Source organism: Camelina sativa, chromosome 5 (assembly GCF_000633955.1).
Source record: "Camelina sativa cultivar DH55 chromosome 5, Cs, whole genome shotgun sequence".
Lineage (NCBI taxonomy): Eukaryota > Viridiplantae > Streptophyta > Magnoliopsida > Brassicales > Brassicaceae > Camelina > Camelina sativa.
Window position 1 is genome coordinate 4,069,037 of NC_025689.1, and position 17,133 is coordinate 4,086,169.

Genomic DNA, 17,133 nt, shown 5'->3' on the forward strand with positions numbered 1-17,133 from the left:
GAGTAACTTACAAGTATCCTCTTTACAAATATTATTGGGTTCTAAAAGCCCAAATTAAACATTACAAACCCAATACGTTTCTCCTCCTTAATTTCGCCGACTATAATGCTAATTTTTCTGGTTAACTAATTACGATACTAATACTTGTACTCTCTCTTGGGTCTTGGCCTAGTTGCCCACGCTTTATTTCCATTTTGGTTAGAAAGCAGAAAGAGTAGAATTCATTCGAGAGATATATCATATATGTAAATGCATTAGACAATGTAAAGAGGTACGACTTTTAATGAAGTCCATGAACTTATTCTGGACTAGTCGCTCATATGTTTAGACAATTCCAGTTCACCTAGCAATTATATGAGACTCAAATTACAAGGTCCAATAAGATTGAAGACAACCCTTCGGTTCGGTTTGGTTGAGCTAAGAACGATGGAGACATTGTTGTGGTGGAAAAGCATTGGAACCATCGGAAGCAATTCTTCAAAATCTCTTTCTTCAAGGTAACGTTCCAATCTTACGACCATCTTCTCTACTGTCTTTGTGGTTTTAAGCATAAGCTCCATAAACTTAGCCACATCATTTGGCTTTACATTCCTATGGAAAATATTTTTAAAGACCCTTGCTTCCAAGCTCAAGCGTTGATCCACATTCAATCCTTCCCAATATTTGTCAAGGAAGCTCTCCTGTACATATTGTCAATATCTCGGATTATTCAAACTAGGCAATATAGTTTTGAATGGTGAAGGGGAAATAAAAGAGGTTAATGGCGAACATACCGGTATGCTGCTGCGAATATTCATTGTGTGTACTGTTAGCTTCTTTAAGTTGGGAGAGTTTTGTAGCAACCTCACTATACCAGGAATTACATAGTAAGAAATCCTCCTTGTCACGAGTATCAAATCTTTGACCACGAACTTGGGGAAAGGAACATCTCGGAGCTCTGCACGAGATAGAATCTAACAAAACGCAAAGACAAAAGTAGTGAATACCAATAACAATGAAGCTGGCTCACACATCTATCTAGCGTGCAGACAACAATAGACTTATTTGAAAACTAAAGCCTAATGATAAGTATTAACTAAATATGTTGTTTTCATTCAAAACAAACCTTAAGAAAGTTTTCCCTAAGAATACGCTTCTCTACATCCTGCAACTTCTCTAACATCTCTAGAGTCGTAGACTGAAGAGCCCCAACATTGAGGTTTTCACCTTTACCAAAGCTGATTTCTAACTTCGCTTCTTTTAAAGACGAGACATCAACTAAAGTACACGGCAACGCATTCGTCAACTTGAGAGCGAGAGCATGGATATGTGGTGCCACAATCTGAGTTGGCCCTGCACCAGAACTATTGCGATATACATCCAATGTTTTCAGACGCAACGATTTGCTGAGGTCAAGAACTCTCAGTTCATGGCAGAAAGACAACATTAACGATTCCAGAACCGGACAACCGGATAAAATGTTAGCAACGGATTCATCAGAGAGGTTACGAGAATTCAATGAAAGGCTCTGGAGTGATGTCCAAGAAACGGGGCATCTCGGAATCAAAATATCCAAACTTAACTCAACGCTGAGTTGTTTCACAGAAGAGTTGGTGTAGAAGGAATCAGGAATCTTGTAAGACGTGTAAAAGATACCAGGAGTGATTTTTAGCGACAGATCCTGTACCTTCCTGGACACGGCAAACTCTATCCATCTCTCAATGCAAGCAAGATTGTCGAACACGCTGGTACAGAGCATAAAGCTCATCATCCTTTGAGACGTGTAGCAATCTAGGGTTTTGTTGATCGAATCAGCGTTCAGGTTATGTCTATCGAAGGAGAGACAAGGTGTATTGGACCATACGTGCCTCCAACGTCTGGACAAGACTGTGGTTCTGATGGCGAATCTGGTCGGAATAAAAGAGAGGATATGTTGGAGGATCTCATCAGGGAGAGAGCTGATTGAGTCTACTACATCCTCTTTGATTAAATCGCAATGGTTGTGACTAGGAGGGCTTCTTAGAGCGACGGTGGTGGTGGTGGCGCCGTCACCGTCCGCCATTCTTAGGGTTTAGTCTGAAACACACGACTAAACGACAGAAGTTTGAGTCGGACGGACGCCTTCTCACTAAACCTTTTATTTATGGCTCAAATTTTCACATTCAACAAAAGGATAATGTATATATATTTTTTCAAAAATTACAATTGATTAATAAAAATAAAATATATGATCAATATTTAAATAATCTTAGGAAAAAATATATTTCAATAATCTAAACAGTATTTCTAAGAGACTATTACTATAATTTAATAAATAGTAAATGTGAAAATTTCTTGGTCTAAATGGTTGATCAAATTTTAATGGCAATATGCCAAAATTAAAGTATTTTCATACATTGCAATTTTTGTTGATGATAATGCTATTTATTGGAGATTTCATTGTAGAATTGTATGTAGTCTGATATGATGTAAAAAACACAAAAAAAAATCATTATACTGCTAATATGGTATTACAATTAGATAAAACAGTATTAGATTTGCTATTACAATTAAGTTTGAATATCGATTAAAAAAAGAAAAGTAATTCAACCACAATTATAATATGATCTTTTCATTTGTGAAATACCATTAAAAAATTTTTACTAGCTTTCTCATTTGTGTCACTTAGTACAAATTGTACACTAAGTGATGATAATCATGGAATGGATATATTAATTTGTCTTACAATGTCAAAATGGTTAAATGGTTCAACTTCATATTATCGGAACCAAATCGTATGCCAAATTTTTTGGAGCTTGATATCCTAAATAACAATAATTATGTCCAAAACCTTTATTTACATGTAAAATACCGAACAAAATTTATTAATAAATGTAGACCTAATGAAATTAATCAAATTCAGCTAATAATATGTGTTAATGAATCTCTACAAAAAGCTTTATGAGTTTTAAGGTATTTCATCTTATATGATCATTAGAAAATATATCTCTCATACTCATGATTCACAATTTATTTTGTTACTTATGTTGATTGTCTATTTGTGTTTTTTTTTTAACATTAAACACAAACAACACTGAAAACATTACAAAAGGTTAGGTTCCAAGAGCATTAATACTAAATTAATTACGTCTAAGAGCATTAATACTAAATTAATTATGTTTGAAACATTTATTTACAAAAATACTGAACAAAATTATCAAAAATATCAAAATCTTAAGACCTAATATGCAATTGATTAAATTTAGCTAAATATTGAACAAAATTATCAAAATGATCAAAATCTTAAGACTTAATTATGAAATTAATTAAATTTAGCTAAAAATGACGTCGTTATGGTTTGAGCAGTTAAGAAGTGACTTTGATTGCTCTAAACTATATCCATTACCTCCATTTGGTGAAGCAGCAAAGATCAGCGAAAGAATTAAGGGGGTTCGGACTGTTAAGACGCTTGAAGAAGCAATACAAGAGCTCAAATATCACTTGATAGCATGTGATTTGATTTGCTATCGTGGTTTGTTTGATGATGCTGAGATGTGAGAATTTCATGTGTGCAGTGAATCAAAAATTCAGGTATGGTTGGTTATCATGACATTATCATGGTTGATGTTTGATTTATGGAAGGTAGGTGGGTAACTGTGTGTAAGATGAGCAACGACATAGATGCTGTGTATAATGGTTATGCATATGTTTGTTTGTCAAATATGGTTGTCTTCATTGGTTGCTCTGAAGAAGACAAAAAGTTGATTAGGCTAATTACGTCTCCTAACAACTTTGTAGTTTTTGAATGCAGAGAACCCAAAATAAAGGATTGTATATGACAGGTTGTAGTTCTAGAGTATTAATACTAAATTAATTATGTTTGAAACCTTTATTTACAAAAATACTGAACAAAATTATCAAAATTTTAAAATATGATTATGAAATTAATTAAGTTTAGCTAAATGCTACTAGTATATGTTAATGAATTATGGAAGAAAAGGTTGTAGCTGAATTATGATTACACTTATATCATCCAAAGAGCCTCTCTTAGATGATAGTTCGGCTAGTTTCTTGCACGCCAAAAGTGTATTTGGATTCTCTACGCCTACGAAGTATGATCGAACCACATCGACCGCCTCTTGGTTCGTTACCTATAACGTTCCAGAAACAAACAAAAAAAACGTTTTGACACTCAGTTCATAGACCAAAAAGAGATAATCAACTTTATAAACATTCATTTCTTGTTATGCTTACCTTGTCCCACAGGCCGTCAGATGCTAAGATCAAGAACTCAAACTCCGGTTTAATCCGTAATGTTCTGGTTTCCGGTTCGGCTATTACCCACTCCTTGAGATACCGGTCTCCAATTCCTCGTGAGACTGCTAGTGTCCCTTGAATTCTCCAAACGCCATTGCAGCAGTCAACATAACCACCCTATACACACACAAGTAAGTAAGTAAACCAGACCCAATCAAACACAAAATAAACCAAACCGCACTAAAACATAATTTGAACGCAAAATGCATGGTAGAATGATTCTCAAATTTACAAATATATATCAACCGAATTTTTTGTGGAATTGCGTTTTCCATTCATATATACATTTGGTGATTCCAATAATTTAATGAAAAAATAATATTCTTAATGCAGTTCCACAATTATGCAATGCTACTAACCAAAATCAAATGCATATATAAAGATAAAACTCACCAGTGCTTCAATCCGTTTGAGCTCATTTGCTTGAGAAGGATTGTGATCGCAAGTGAGAGCTTCAGCGGTTCCACCACGACTCATAACAGCCCGACAGTCTCCTGCATTCGAAACCGCGAGCTCGCCTTTTGATATCAGAGCGGTTACACAACACGTCCCTCCTCTCGAACCTTCTTTCAAGAAATCCTCATCCGTTTTGATGTAACCTTCCCTTATCGCTTTTTCCATAGAGGAACCTGATCTCGCTGCCACCTCGATATTGTTCCGGAGATTCATCACCGCGAACTCCGCCGCCTTGGATCCACCGTGACCATCAAACACCCCAAAGAAAGCGTTTTTATGAGCTCCGTCGTCGTCTTGATCAACCTCCGCGACATACCGGTCTTCCATTGGTCCGCGTTTCCCTCTCTTACAATATACAGAGAAGTATCCATCTTCCTCTGCTTCAACAACCTCCACCCCTCTCTCCGGCGTGATCTCTCTCGTCGTACTGCACCATGACACAACCGCAGGAGCCGCGGTTAAGTCAAGCATCGGTGGACGTTTCCTTTTCAACACTGTTTCAAGATCCGAACCCGGATTAGTATTGGTCGTAGTCTCCCTAGGCTTCCTTGGAGAACAAGCAACCATTGTAAGCTTCGGTGGTGTTGAACGAGGAGAAGACGACGGCGTTTTAACCGACGTCGGAGAGAAAACAAGCGGAGGTGGGAAGAACACGGGAGATTCCGGAGCCATGATTACAGATCTCTTCATCTTGAAATCGTCGGTGTGTTTCTCCTTCTCTTCGTTTCTCGTTTGTTTGATCGGATTCCTAGAGAGTTGCATATACGAAAATAAAATAAAATAGGGTTCTTATAAATATTGTTCTTGGTGTGTTGCTTTTTTATAATTTCTTGTTGTTTACGTCTGAGGAAAGCAAAGAACTTGTGAATAGGGATATAATAGTGGGCGGTTGGTTTGGATTTTTATATATGACTAAGTTTTTTTGGTCAATGGTCAACGAAGATTATTTCTCTCTCTTGCATGCTAATTAACACCTTCGTGACCAAGTCTCTCTCTACCTCTCTCTCTCTCGTAATTTAGTCAAATTCACGTCGGTGCCCAAATTAACCCATTCGTCTCTCTATCATTTTCTTTGGCTTTTATTAAATTGCCATAACGAGATTTGTGTACATTTGAATAGGAGAAGGTTGGACTCGGACTCGGTGATCGATCACGTGAAATTTTATACTTTAAATGGTGCTGGTGAACTATATTTTGTGCTGCCGTCCATTGAATACGACGTCGGTGTCATTTCTTGATTTTAAAATTATTACGGTCAAGTGAAATATTTCGAGGATCCATTAGTACTAAGAATGAGGGAACTAGTCAAAATCCTGGTCTTGATACCAAATTTTGATCAACTATATGCATGTATCAGATTTATTGGACTCTTGTAACTTAATATAGTAATTTTGCAATCATTACTGAATTAAATTCGAAAGTAGAAACCATCAAACTTATAATAATCTGGTCAATGATAGTCTATATATGGATCATAATTCAATTTTTTTTTTAAAATATGAATAAGTAAACTAATGGTTCGAAAACGTTTGATAGGATGGTACTATATTTCTGAGTGCGAGTCAATAGATTCCAAAGAGTTGAAACATATGTCTTATCAAGAAAATCTATATCCATTTTTTAGGAGTGTTGGTATTTATAAAAATGATACTTAAATAGATATAATAGTTTGTTTGTTTTAGTCTATTGCAAAAATTGCTTCGTGAATTTATTTATGAAGGTTGTAATATTAATTCACCCTGAAAAGTTTTCAAACGTCATAAGAAAAAGTCAATTATTTTCTGTAGACCTGGCAAAATGTATTGTATACATTTTAAGGAAAGAGGATTAACAATTGTTCTTTTCTATTAATCGACGTAAGGCATCATATCATACGCAAGTGTGTTTGCATTAATGATGTATAGATGGATTTGGTGTGGGGGAACAATTGACCCTAACTCGTCATAGGAACACAAGTAACTTCCCTCGTAAGAATCACTCTCATGTCGGCCTTTTTTTGACTTGGCAAATTATAGTTTTTTTTTTTTCACAATACAACACTAAAAACGTTTAGCTAATTGACATTGTTAACCGTTTGAGACAAGCTAAATTTACATCAAAATATGCTACAAGCAATAGGGAATGCCACAGAAATTCAGTTAAATACAAGTTGTTCCTTACTCTTTTCTGTATGCAGTCATATTAGAATCTCTATCAATTTATCATTCTAATTTCTAAATGTGGAAGACACACAAGCACAAAAAAATGTATTGGTCGATTATTCTCAAAATCACTCATAATCCTTTATTGACTAAGTGACTAACTATTATTGCAAGCAAATGTTTAAATTTCCTTTGAAAATTGATTACATGTTACGGATCAACACACGTGCAAGTTCATCTTATAAAATAAAAATGACCGAAAGGAATAAGGTGTTGCAAAGAAAAAAAAAAGATTTAGTTGTTTTAAATACTAGAATTAAGATTCAACCCTTTCGAAGTTGACAATTTCATTTATTTTTTCAAAGATAAGACTACGCCTTGACGATCAATTTGATGGATGGGTTTGATAAATTTGATTGAACTCTATGAACGTATCTAATCAATTTGATCGGGAACTGAACATGATGAATGAACCACCTAACGTCAACGAGTTTTGACCAACAAATATTTATACACCTAACCACAAGGCACAAATTCAACGATCGACTCCCAGCGTCCCAGTGATGAAACCCATCCATTGTCCTGTCCAGATACGTCAAGGTTATCAACTTCTTCTGCAGGTGCTCATATTTACTTTCATACAGTATAGTCAAATGATTAAAAGAATTTATGAATATGAATAAATAAAAATAACATCGGAGGTATAGTTATAGGCCACGCGGCGAAGAAGCACGGCACTATCACGTTCAAAGTATACGTCAGCTATTAAATACAGACTCGTGGCATGTCAGCAGCAAAGAAGAGCACACGTATGACGTACCGATTGTCCTTGATTCACCACGTCGAACATCTACGTTGCAACACAAGCAAAACGACCTCCAAATCAAAGTCCAAGCCCTATTTATAGATCAAGCTCCTCAAGCCTCTTCTTCGTATCATCATCAAAGTCGTTGTGAGTTTGTTTGGTTTTTCTAGCGTTTAAATAATCTTGTGTGTTTTAAGTAAGTATAGTGCAATGGCGTCTCATCAAGAGAAGAAGCAGCTGGACGAGAGGGCAAAGAAGGGAGAGACTGTCGTACCAGGTGGCACTGGAGGCAAAAGCTTCGAAGCTCAACAACATCTCGCTGAAGGTGTTTCCCTCCCGCATTTAATAGTTGGTTTGTATATATGTATATGAAGTATAGTCATGATATTAATGTTTGTAATCTTATTAATATATGAAGGGAGGACCCGAGGAGGGCAGACTCGGAAGGAGCAGTTAGGAACTGAAGGATACCAGGAGATGGGACGCAAAGGCGGTCTTAGCACTGGAGACAAGCCTGGTGGAGAAAACGCTGAGGATGAAGGGGTCGAGATAGACGAATCCAAATTCAGAACCAAGACCTAATTAAATCGAAGCTTCCCACGGTTGTAAACTTGTAATATTATAATCCGGTTTAGAATCTTTCCATGTAGTTATACGTACGTTATGTTTAGTTTCCTGTCGTGCGTAAGTTCTTTACGGGATGATGATGACTTTGTGTATGTTTTCGTCTACGTAAAAGTTGTTTCGTTTGTTTTCCAGTAGCCAATGTTTTTGTCTCGTCTTTAATAAGAAGTTAAAGATTGTGGGATACTCAAAACATACGGTACTAGCTAGTGCGAGTTGAAAGTGAGGGAATTAATCCAATGAAAACAACAAGTTGAGATATTAATTTAATTTATTTAGAAGAAAAAGAAAGACACAAATTTTGCGATATATTAAAGTCTATTCGCGACTAGGATTTGTCAAATTGTGGTGACCATGTATGCACAGAAATAATTTTAAATATAAGTGTCATATTTCAATGTTATTAAATAGATAAAAGAAGATGTCACAACTTTCTGGCTAAGAAAACTTCTCTTTATACTTTATAGCAAAAAAATAAGAAACGTTCCATTTTGTTTTCCTAAACGGTTTAATGCGTTATAGAAATCACACATAACGGTTTCTATAATTTCGTATTAAATGCATCTAACCGCAAATTTTGACTTTCCAATAACGTTTGCTGACCAAAGTAGTATGAAAAAAAAAAGGTAATTGGTAGAAAAGACTAGACCGGTTCATCAGTAGTCTCACTTAGCTAAACCGGTTATCCCTGTTAATTTAATTTAAATAACCGGTTCGGAGAGTTGTCTCTTAAATCTTCATCAATCTCTTCGCCGTCGTTCTCCCATCTTCTCCGGTTACTTCTGTCGGAATCTGGTGTTTTTGTTAGCTGAAAAAGCTTGGATTTTTTAAGCAAATTCTTACATTTCAATCGAAAAAATATTAACTTTTGTAGATAATATACAGAGAGAGCAACTCATTCCATGTATCAGGCAATCCCGGAAGACACCAATGATAACAATCAGCAAAAGTTCTCGGATCCAATCTCTGCTCCGTTGTCATGAGCTTCCCAGTTCGAGATCCGTAAAATGAGGTATGCCCATCTTTTCTATACTCTGACATCGTTGTTATGTTGAGGAAACGTATCGGCACTGTTGTTGATTTCGTCGCATCCACTGCGATTTCGTAAAGTCTTCGATTTGTTCCAACATCTATTGGTGGTATTGACATGTTTAGTATTGGTTCTGTCTCTCTTTCACATTTGCTTCCTTCGTTGAATCCCCAATCTGAACTCCTGTTTGCAAATTTGAAAAAAAGGATTAGTCTTTTGCAAAGTTTTGATTTTTATGAGGGGAGGGTTTGATGATTTGTAGTACCTGATATGAGTTGGTGACATGCTGCTGAAGAAGATAGATGTTTGATTTGTGTTAATGTTTTGTTCTAGCCATTTTGTCCATGTTGATAACACTTGTTTGTATCCAATATAGATTCCTGTTTCTTCATAGTCTTCTTTTGAGTCGTTTTTGCTGAAAGATCCTTGTTTTCTTTTAAGCAGCATTAAAGTAGAAAGCTGCTTTATCAAGATTAGGCAAATTTGGAAGTTTGGAACTTGGTAGAGAGAGAGAGTGAGAGACTGTTGTCACTTACAGAGTTTTGATCTTGGAATGTCTAGTCCACCATATGTATGTGTTGAATACGAGGTAGTCTGCGTCTTTCCAGTTCTCACCGTGTTTCGAGATTGATTGTGGTATGATTACTGGTTCTGTCTTCCCGTCTCGCTTGTCTGGAGGATCAGCATTTGATTCGACTAGGAAAGGTGCCCAGTAAAATGCTATGGTTGTATTGTACTCCTCCTACACATTCATTCAAATTACTAGAGAAGGTAAGTCTTGGATTATTATCTTTTTGTGCATATAAGATATAGTCTTTTAAGACCTTAATCTTGAAGATGGACATTTGTGCTGTGTGTTTTAAGGTCTTGTTTCCTGAGGGAATCACTGATTGGACCATACAAACCATGGATTGCCACTGATTGTAATGTATTGAATCACCAACAAACATCAGTTTCTTTCCCCTGAGTTTCTCTAGCAGCACCTTTCCATCAAACCTAGAACCCGAATAAAACAAAAGTCATTTGAGATAAGAAGAGAGTGTTTTACTCATTTTGCTTATCTTTGTTCTCAGAAAGGTGGAAACTGACCTTGGCAAAGAGCAATCTCGAGGTTGCCATCTCCATTTCTGGTACTTAGAGTCTGGCCTCCCGTTTCTCGTACATGCCACCCATTCTGAGAGAAACTCACATTCATCTTCTTTGTATAAAGGATGTGTAACGTTATCAAGAACCCATTTACCTGTGAAAACATCACAGATGTCCAATGGAACCAGATCAGTCTTCTTGTCTTTATCTTCTTTGCTTTGTTGTGGTGGACTGATGTGTTCTTTCATGTTATGTGTCTTGAACTCCTGAAACTGACCAATCCTCAGTTGCTTCTCGTTGTACAGATAGCATCCGAGAAGGAACACAGGAAGAAGAACGACTGCAAAGTAGAGCAGAGAAAGGTAACCTTTCCTTGCTCGGCCATCGATTTGTTTCATATCGTTATGTTTGGTTTCTGGAGATATGAGAAAAGTTGTATGCCATTGCCAACTATGAATGTTGGGTCGTAGTTGGTTTATTAACTTCAACTAATTCAACATATTTTACAATCATGGAGCTGATAATACACACCTACTAATCTTGTCATGTATTGTAACTATAATATTTATGTTTCCCTTTGTAAATGTACACTTTAATTCAACAAAATTTTTAGCCTAATTCACAAAACAATCTATAGCACACTTGGCTCTCACTATATACATCACAAGAATTTTGAAATAACCAAAAAAAAAAAAAAAAGATGAAAGAATCCAAATAATTTTCATCTTTGAAAAACAATGTGTGTATAGAGAAACTCATTCCAAGTATCAGGGAGTCCCGGTAAGCACCAATGGATGCAATCAGCAAAATTCTCTGGATCGGCTTGCTGCTCCCTCGTCAGCAATTTGCCTTGCTTGATCGTGTAAACCGAAGTATGTGCATCTTTACGATACTCTGACAATGCAGTGATGTTGAGGAAATGAATTGGAACTTTGAGAGACCGTGTGACGTTTTCCACAGCCGAAAACAGTCTGTAATCTGTCCCTACTTCAGAAAACTGAAGGTAGTCCGTGTTTACGATGAAAGACATGTTTGAGATTGGTGTTGTCTCTAAAGCACACTTAATACCCTCAGAATTATTCCAATCTAAGCTCCTAAAAACAGAACACAAATAACAATCAAATATAAACATTATTAGATAAAAAAAAGGAGTTTTGTGGATGGGAGAAAGTGATTACTTGATATGAAGAGGAGACATGCTCATGAAGAAAACAGTTGTACTTAAAGGATCAATGTTATGGTCCACCCAATTTCCAAATGTCCTCAACATCCTCTTGTACGCTATTGGCCGTTTGATCTCATCATACTCTGTGTCCCCATCATCGAACGATCCACGTCTGTTTTCATCACCACAATCGTCAATCCTCAGCCATTCATTACAACAAGTGTGTGTATTATTTAGTGTATACTACAACTTACAGGACTTTGATGGAGACAGTGTTCATCCACCAAATGTAACTATTGAAGACAAGAAAGTCAACGTCTTTCCAGTTGACTCCATGCTTCTCGATAGACTCAGGCATTATTACTCGGTCGATAACACTGTGCATCTTCGGATCGTCCGAATTCGATTCCACCAAAAATGGCGCCCAATAGAACTCCACCGTTGCGTTATAGTCCTATTTTTATATTTTTAAATTTTCAGTTTTGCGACTATCCCAAAAAAGTAAGAAATTGTAAAATAATGTCATTAGCGTAAGTGTCACACAAGTGTTATTAATTAGGATTACCTGGATTTTGAAAACGGTGAGAGAACCGGTCCGGTTTAAGCTCTTTCTACCGGGAGGAATCACAGATTGAACCAAACAAACCATTGATTCCCATTGGTTCCGGTTAAGCGAGTCACCGACAAACATCAACCTCTTGTTCCTCAGCTTCTCTAGCAACACTTTTGCTTTGAATCTTTCAATCAAACCAATCAAAAACACACACAATTATTGAAATAACCAAATCAATCAAACCAGAAAATTAATCAAACTTGAAACAAAGGTAACTTTACTTTGGTAAAGAACAGTCTCTAGGTTGCCATCTCCAGTTCTGATACAAAGAATCTTTCCTTCCGTTTCTTAAGCAAGTAACTTGCTCCGTCAAGAACTCACACTCTTCCTCTTTGTACAATGGATGTGTCTTGTTATCGAACACCCATTCACCGGTGAAGAGATCGCACTCCTCTAGTGGCACGTTCTTGATCGATTCTTGAACATTCTTTAGTCTCGTGGAGGTTGTTGAGAAAGAGAAGTCAGCAAAGGAGGATTTGAGGTTGTCATTGTACATGAAGATCCCGAAGAGGAGAAGGAAGAAGACGATTACGAAGATTGAGAGATTGCTACTCTTCTTCGTCTGCTTCATGATCGCTCTTGTTTCGAAAAATGGAACTCCTGTTCTTGAAGGTTGCATGATCTGATAAAAGAAGAAAGAAGGACTTGGTGACTTGGGTCAACAGTTATGCAAGTGTCGGTATGTGGCTCGGAGAGAGAACACGAAGGAGAGAGACAGAGAGAGTAATCATATAGGAGAGAAAAGAAGATTGGGATTATTAAAGGATTTAAACAACTTCAGTATTGGTGGATTTGGTTTATTTTTGTCTTATAGCTTTATTGGTGGACACCAAATTAATTTCCTATACTTTTCCTTTTTTATTTTAAAATGTAAACTCTGTTCACAATCATAGACTAAACTATTTATGGAGCTTTGCAAAGAAAAAAAAATATATAAACTAGTTATGGAGTAATTGTAAAGAATAAATGTAGAAGCAGCTTAATATTAGTTACTTGTCTCTTATCAATTTAGTTCAAATAAGTTAGTAAGGATAATAATTCTATTTAAATTTTTGATTCAAAGTGTTTTTTTTATTTTAAATCGAGGTAATGAGTTGCATGCTTGGAGTTAGTTAAAAAAAAAAAATCTTTATAAATCTCCTGAATCGAGTATATGAACTTTGAAAACCGACAAATAGAATGGAAGTGACAGTGTAATTTCTCAAAATTCATGCGTCACCGCGATGATAGGTGATTAGCATTAAATACACATCGATACCACCAAGAAATGAAAGATTTTATGCAACATTGTCACATGGTTTACTTTGGCATCCCAATTTTACTGTAGGTCGCCGCCTTATTTGTCTCAGACTCTCAGCTGCACTTGAAATATTCAATTTCATTCATTCTTCTCCAACAAAAGTTACAAAGCTTAATAATAAGATCGTTCAAAGAACATTTTGAACTCATGCATCAACAATTATTTTGCTTTTAATCATTACATAGTGCCACAAAGGACAAGAGAATGACAAAGAAAAAAAGAACATATACTAGTACCAAAACCAAACTATATATGGGTCAAACACAAATCAAAGAATTATTGCCAGAGATTTGTTAGATTCTGTGTAGAGAGGGAGGCCCATAAGACGAAAGCAGTTTTGTTTTAATCTTATCCCATCTTTTCTTCCCTGCTTCTTTACTTATGCCACAATCTGCTGCTCATGGTCTATGTACATTTGCTCTGCCCACGACGGCAGCTTAAATGTGTCTCTACCTGCTGCACCGTTCACCGTGTTCCCAACCCTCTCATTCAACCCGAAGGCTCTCTCTGGTGCATTCTCTTTCACCAGTGAGTTCACCCACGACACATCTGGCTCGTCGCTGTAGTCTCTTGCAGGGCGTGACACACAGTTGTTGTTGTTGTTGTTGTTTCCGTGAATGCCAAAGGAGGCGCTTCTCCTCAGCTTGTTCAGCTCTTCTCTTTGCATTCCCCACTCGAGCTTCCCGTTTGGTGATCCCCAATCCGAGACATTAGAAGCAGCTACTGGAGCTGGCTTGAAACTCAAGCTGCGTTTCGCAAACGCTGAGGTTCTTGCATTCATCACTGCAGCTGCCATGGCTGCTGAAGATTCGAATCCGTGAGGTGGCGGCTGCTGCCTCACAGGGGAAGACGGATGATAGTGGTTCATCTGAGAATGTCTGCTTGGTGACTGAAGTTGCATCACAGCAGATGAATCGTATGATCCAAAAGTCTCTTCGAGGTTGGATGGCTTGAGATCACCAAGTCTGCGGTTATCCAAACCGCGAAACCTAAGTTCCATCTCTATATCCATATCTCTAGCACTCAAAGTCGACTTCAATCTGCTGCCATTAAGCTGCAACGGTGGTGGTGTAAGGCTATTAACTCTGTTCTGCCATAACCCACCATTTCTTGGAGACAAAGGAACACCACCACTAGCCATAGGTGAGTTCATTGGCGATGATCCAAGTGCCAAAGGAGACATAACCGGCATCTCAGGAGACTGGTTAGACGACCTCGGTGAAACCATCGCAGAGCCAGTTGAAGCATTAACAGGTCTCAACTCATCACGTCTATGAGCAAAGAAACAAACCCTCCTTGCACAACCGGTCTCATCTTTACAAAGCCTAGTCCTATACTGAGCAGGGTGAAGCCAAGACTCGAAAACACCATGCGCATACTCGCAGGAATCTCCTTTAGGACAAGACCCTTTACGAAACTCAGGACAAGGCACACAAGTGTAAGGATACTTCCTCGGATCTCTCCTCCTAGCGTTCTCACCAGGATGAACAAAAGGACACTCAGTCCAATCATGAGAGTAAGCCCTAGAACACGGCTTAACCTTAAAGCTAAACATCCTAAACTCATCAGTTCCATAAACACCTTCGTTAATATCAGGAAGCGACGCATCAGCTGGATACTTAGTCACAACACTCTTCACTTCTCCTTCCTCCTCCTCATCTCCCATCAAACCATCATAACTCCCGGTTAGCAANGATGGCTTGAGATCACCAAGTCTGCGGTTATCCAAACCGCGAAACCTAAGTTCCATCTCTATATCCATATCTCTAGCACTCAAAGTCGACTTCAATCTGCTGCCATTAAGCTGCAACGGTGGTGGTGTAAGGCTATTAACTCTGTTCTGCCATAACCCACCATTTCTTGGAGACAAAGGAACACCACCACTAGCCATAGGTGAGTTCATTGGCGATGATCCAAGTGCCAAAGGAGACATAACCGGCATCTCAGGAGACTGGTTAGACGACCTCGGTGAAACCATCGCAGAGCCAGTTGAAGCATTAACAGGTCTCAACTCATCACGTCTATGAGCAAAGAAACAAACCCTCCTTGCACAACCGGTCTCATCTTTACAAAGCCTAGTCCTATACTGAGCAGGGTGAAGCCAAGACTCGAAAACACCATGCGCATACTCGCAGGAATCTCCTTTAGGACAAGACCCTTTACGAAATTCAGGACAAGGCACACAAGTGTAAGGATACTTCCTCGGATCTCTCCTCCTAGCGTTCTCACCAGGATGAACAAAAGGACACTCAGTCCAATCATGAGAGTAAGCCCTAGAACACGGCTTAACCTTAAAGCTAAACATCCTAAACTCATCAGTTCCATAAACACCTTCGTTAATATCAGGAAGCGACGCATCAGCTGGATACTTAGTCACAACACTCTTCACTTCCTCCTCCTCATCGCCCATCAAACCATCAAAACTCCCGGTAAGCAGAACCTCAACCGCCTTTCTACTCTGGTTAGGAACAAACCGAGAAGCTTTAACCAACAAATCAACCGGTTTATTCCCATTAGCATCAACACAATTAGGCGAAGCAGAAGCATCAAGCAAGATCTTGATGATCTCAACGATAGAGACAGAACAGCCAGAAACTGCACAGTGAAGAGCAGTGACTTTCTCGTCACTACAAACTCTGTTCACATCAGATTTCCCCGTGGCAATTATGTAACTCAACACTTCCATGCTTCCATACATAGCAGCAACCATAAGAGGTGTTCTTTCCTCGAAACCCATCTTCTTCGACCCCACCCGTCTACAGTACCATAACCCTGCCTCGTCGATCTCCACCGATGGTTTCTCTTCGATCTCTCTCTTGAACGATGAAAGATCGTCGCAGGCGGCAAATTCGAGGAGAGACATGGTGGTAGCTCCTTCTTCAGATTTCTGCCTCATGAATTCGACTTCAGTTAGGGTTTTAGAAGAGCAAAGGTTGCTCTTTGCGCCACACATCTGCGTAAGAAGAAGAAAAAAGATGAGTTTTTTTTATTTCAAAGTTTCAATTTTTATTTTTGTTTTTCAATAACAAGATTCTTGTTTTATACACAAGAATCATTCACCAAATTAAGCAAAGTAATAATGAATATAAATTACACGACCGTTTCTATATTCAATTGAGGGAAAGACAATAAAAAGGTCAAGATCAAAGCCATTAAAACCATAAAATTTGTTTTTTTTTTTTCTTTTTTGAAATAACAGAAAAAGAACAGAGAAAAGAATCAAGACATACCTAGAAAAGAAGATAAAGCTTTGGATTTTGAAAGATTGAAACTTTGGAGGTTTTGAGGAGAAAGAGAAGTAGAGAGAGAAGTGGTTGGTTGGGTTTTTTAGAAGAAGAATGAAATGAGAAATGAGAGGCTCCCTTTTAAAAGGGGAACTTGGATTTTTTACGAAGAAGGAGAGGAGGAAGGTGCGCTCTTTGTTTCGTCTACCTTTCTCTTTGGTCTTCTTCTTCTCTTTTATAAATATTTTTATTGCTTTTTTCTTCAATTTCATTTGTTTTGTTCTTCTTAGGAAAATGGTTTAGGTCAAAAGTCAAAACTGGAAACTTTTAAAAGGTAAAGGAACGTCGCTGTTTTGCTGACTCTTATTTTACTAGTAGTATTTTGTTTGTCTTTTTTTAATATAATAATTATTA

At 37.6% G+C, this 17,133-nt stretch overlaps 6 protein-coding genes and 1 long non-coding RNA gene across 8 annotated transcripts; 2 read left to right on the forward strand and 5 right to left on the reverse strand.

Annotated features, from left to right (window-relative positions):
- Positions 351-2,041, reverse strand: LOC104788856 (putative F-box protein At1g49610). Its single transcript, XM_010514635.2, has 3 exons — positions 1,106-2,041; positions 774-953; positions 351-680 (listed from the first exon to the last, which is right to left on the reverse strand). Exons 1-3 carry the CDS (start codon positions 2,039-2,041, stop codon positions 351-353), a joined length of 1,446 nt encoding a protein of 481 aa, XP_010512937.1.
- LOC104785391 (probable protein phosphatase 2C 30) lies at positions 3,907-5,578 on the reverse strand. The gene is made up of 3 exons (XM_010510594.2): positions 4,669-5,578; positions 4,213-4,392; positions 3,907-4,109 (listed from the first exon to the last, which is right to left on the reverse strand). The coding sequence occupies exons 1-3, from the start codon at positions 5,491-5,493 to the stop codon at positions 3,945-3,947; spliced, it is 1,170 nt and encodes a 389-aa protein (XP_010508896.1). The 5' UTR covers positions 5,494-5,578; the 3' UTR covers positions 3,907-3,944.
- Positions 7,795-8,487, forward strand: LOC104785393 (em-like protein GEA6). The gene is made up of 2 exons (XM_010510595.2): positions 7,795-8,002; positions 8,096-8,487. The coding sequence occupies exons 1-2, from the start codon at positions 7,888-7,890 to the stop codon at positions 8,257-8,259; spliced, it is 279 nt and encodes a 92-aa protein (XP_010508897.1). The 5' UTR covers positions 7,795-7,887; the 3' UTR covers positions 8,260-8,487.
- Positions 8,913-10,842, reverse strand: LOC104785396 (protein trichome birefringence-like 30). The gene is made up of 5 exons (XM_010510598.2): positions 10,421-10,842; positions 10,156-10,327; positions 9,868-10,073; positions 9,597-9,764; positions 8,913-9,514 (listed from the first exon to the last, which is right to left on the reverse strand). The coding sequence occupies exons 1-5, from the start codon at positions 10,813-10,815 to the stop codon at positions 9,163-9,165; spliced, it is 1,293 nt and encodes a 430-aa protein (XP_010508900.1). The 5' UTR covers positions 10,816-10,842; the 3' UTR covers positions 8,913-9,162.
- On the forward strand, positions 9,224-10,592 carry LOC104785395. Its single transcript, XR_767352.2, has 3 exons — positions 9,224-9,313; positions 9,776-10,102; positions 10,405-10,592. It is a non-coding gene; the product is annotated as an uncharacterized LOC104785395 (long non-coding RNA).
- Positions 10,871-12,967, reverse strand: LOC104785394 (protein trichome birefringence-like 28). Its single transcript, XM_010510596.2, has 5 exons — positions 12,417-12,967; positions 12,148-12,319; positions 11,837-12,036; positions 11,596-11,754; positions 10,871-11,511 (listed from the first exon to the last, which is right to left on the reverse strand). The coding sequence occupies exons 1-5, from the start codon at positions 12,812-12,814 to the stop codon at positions 11,139-11,141; spliced, it is 1,302 nt and encodes a 433-aa protein (XP_010508898.1). The 5' UTR covers positions 12,815-12,967; the 3' UTR covers positions 10,871-11,138.
- LOC104785397 (zinc finger CCCH domain-containing protein 29) lies at positions 13,554-16,920 on the reverse strand. Of its 2 annotated transcripts, none has more exons than XM_019245688.1 (3): positions 16,726-16,920; positions 15,933-16,448; positions 13,554-15,188 (listed from the first exon to the last, which is right to left on the reverse strand). In XM_019245688.1, the coding sequence occupies exons 2-3, from the start codon at positions 16,446-16,448 to the stop codon at positions 13,875-13,877; spliced, it is 1,830 nt and encodes a 609-aa protein (XP_019101233.1). In that variant the 5' UTR covers positions 16,726-16,920; the 3' UTR covers positions 13,554-13,874. The 2 variants fall into 2 exon arrangements, with proteins under 2 accessions (XP_019101233.1, XP_010508901.1); XM_010510599.2 differs by having other exon boundaries at positions 13,554-14,497; positions 15,227-16,448.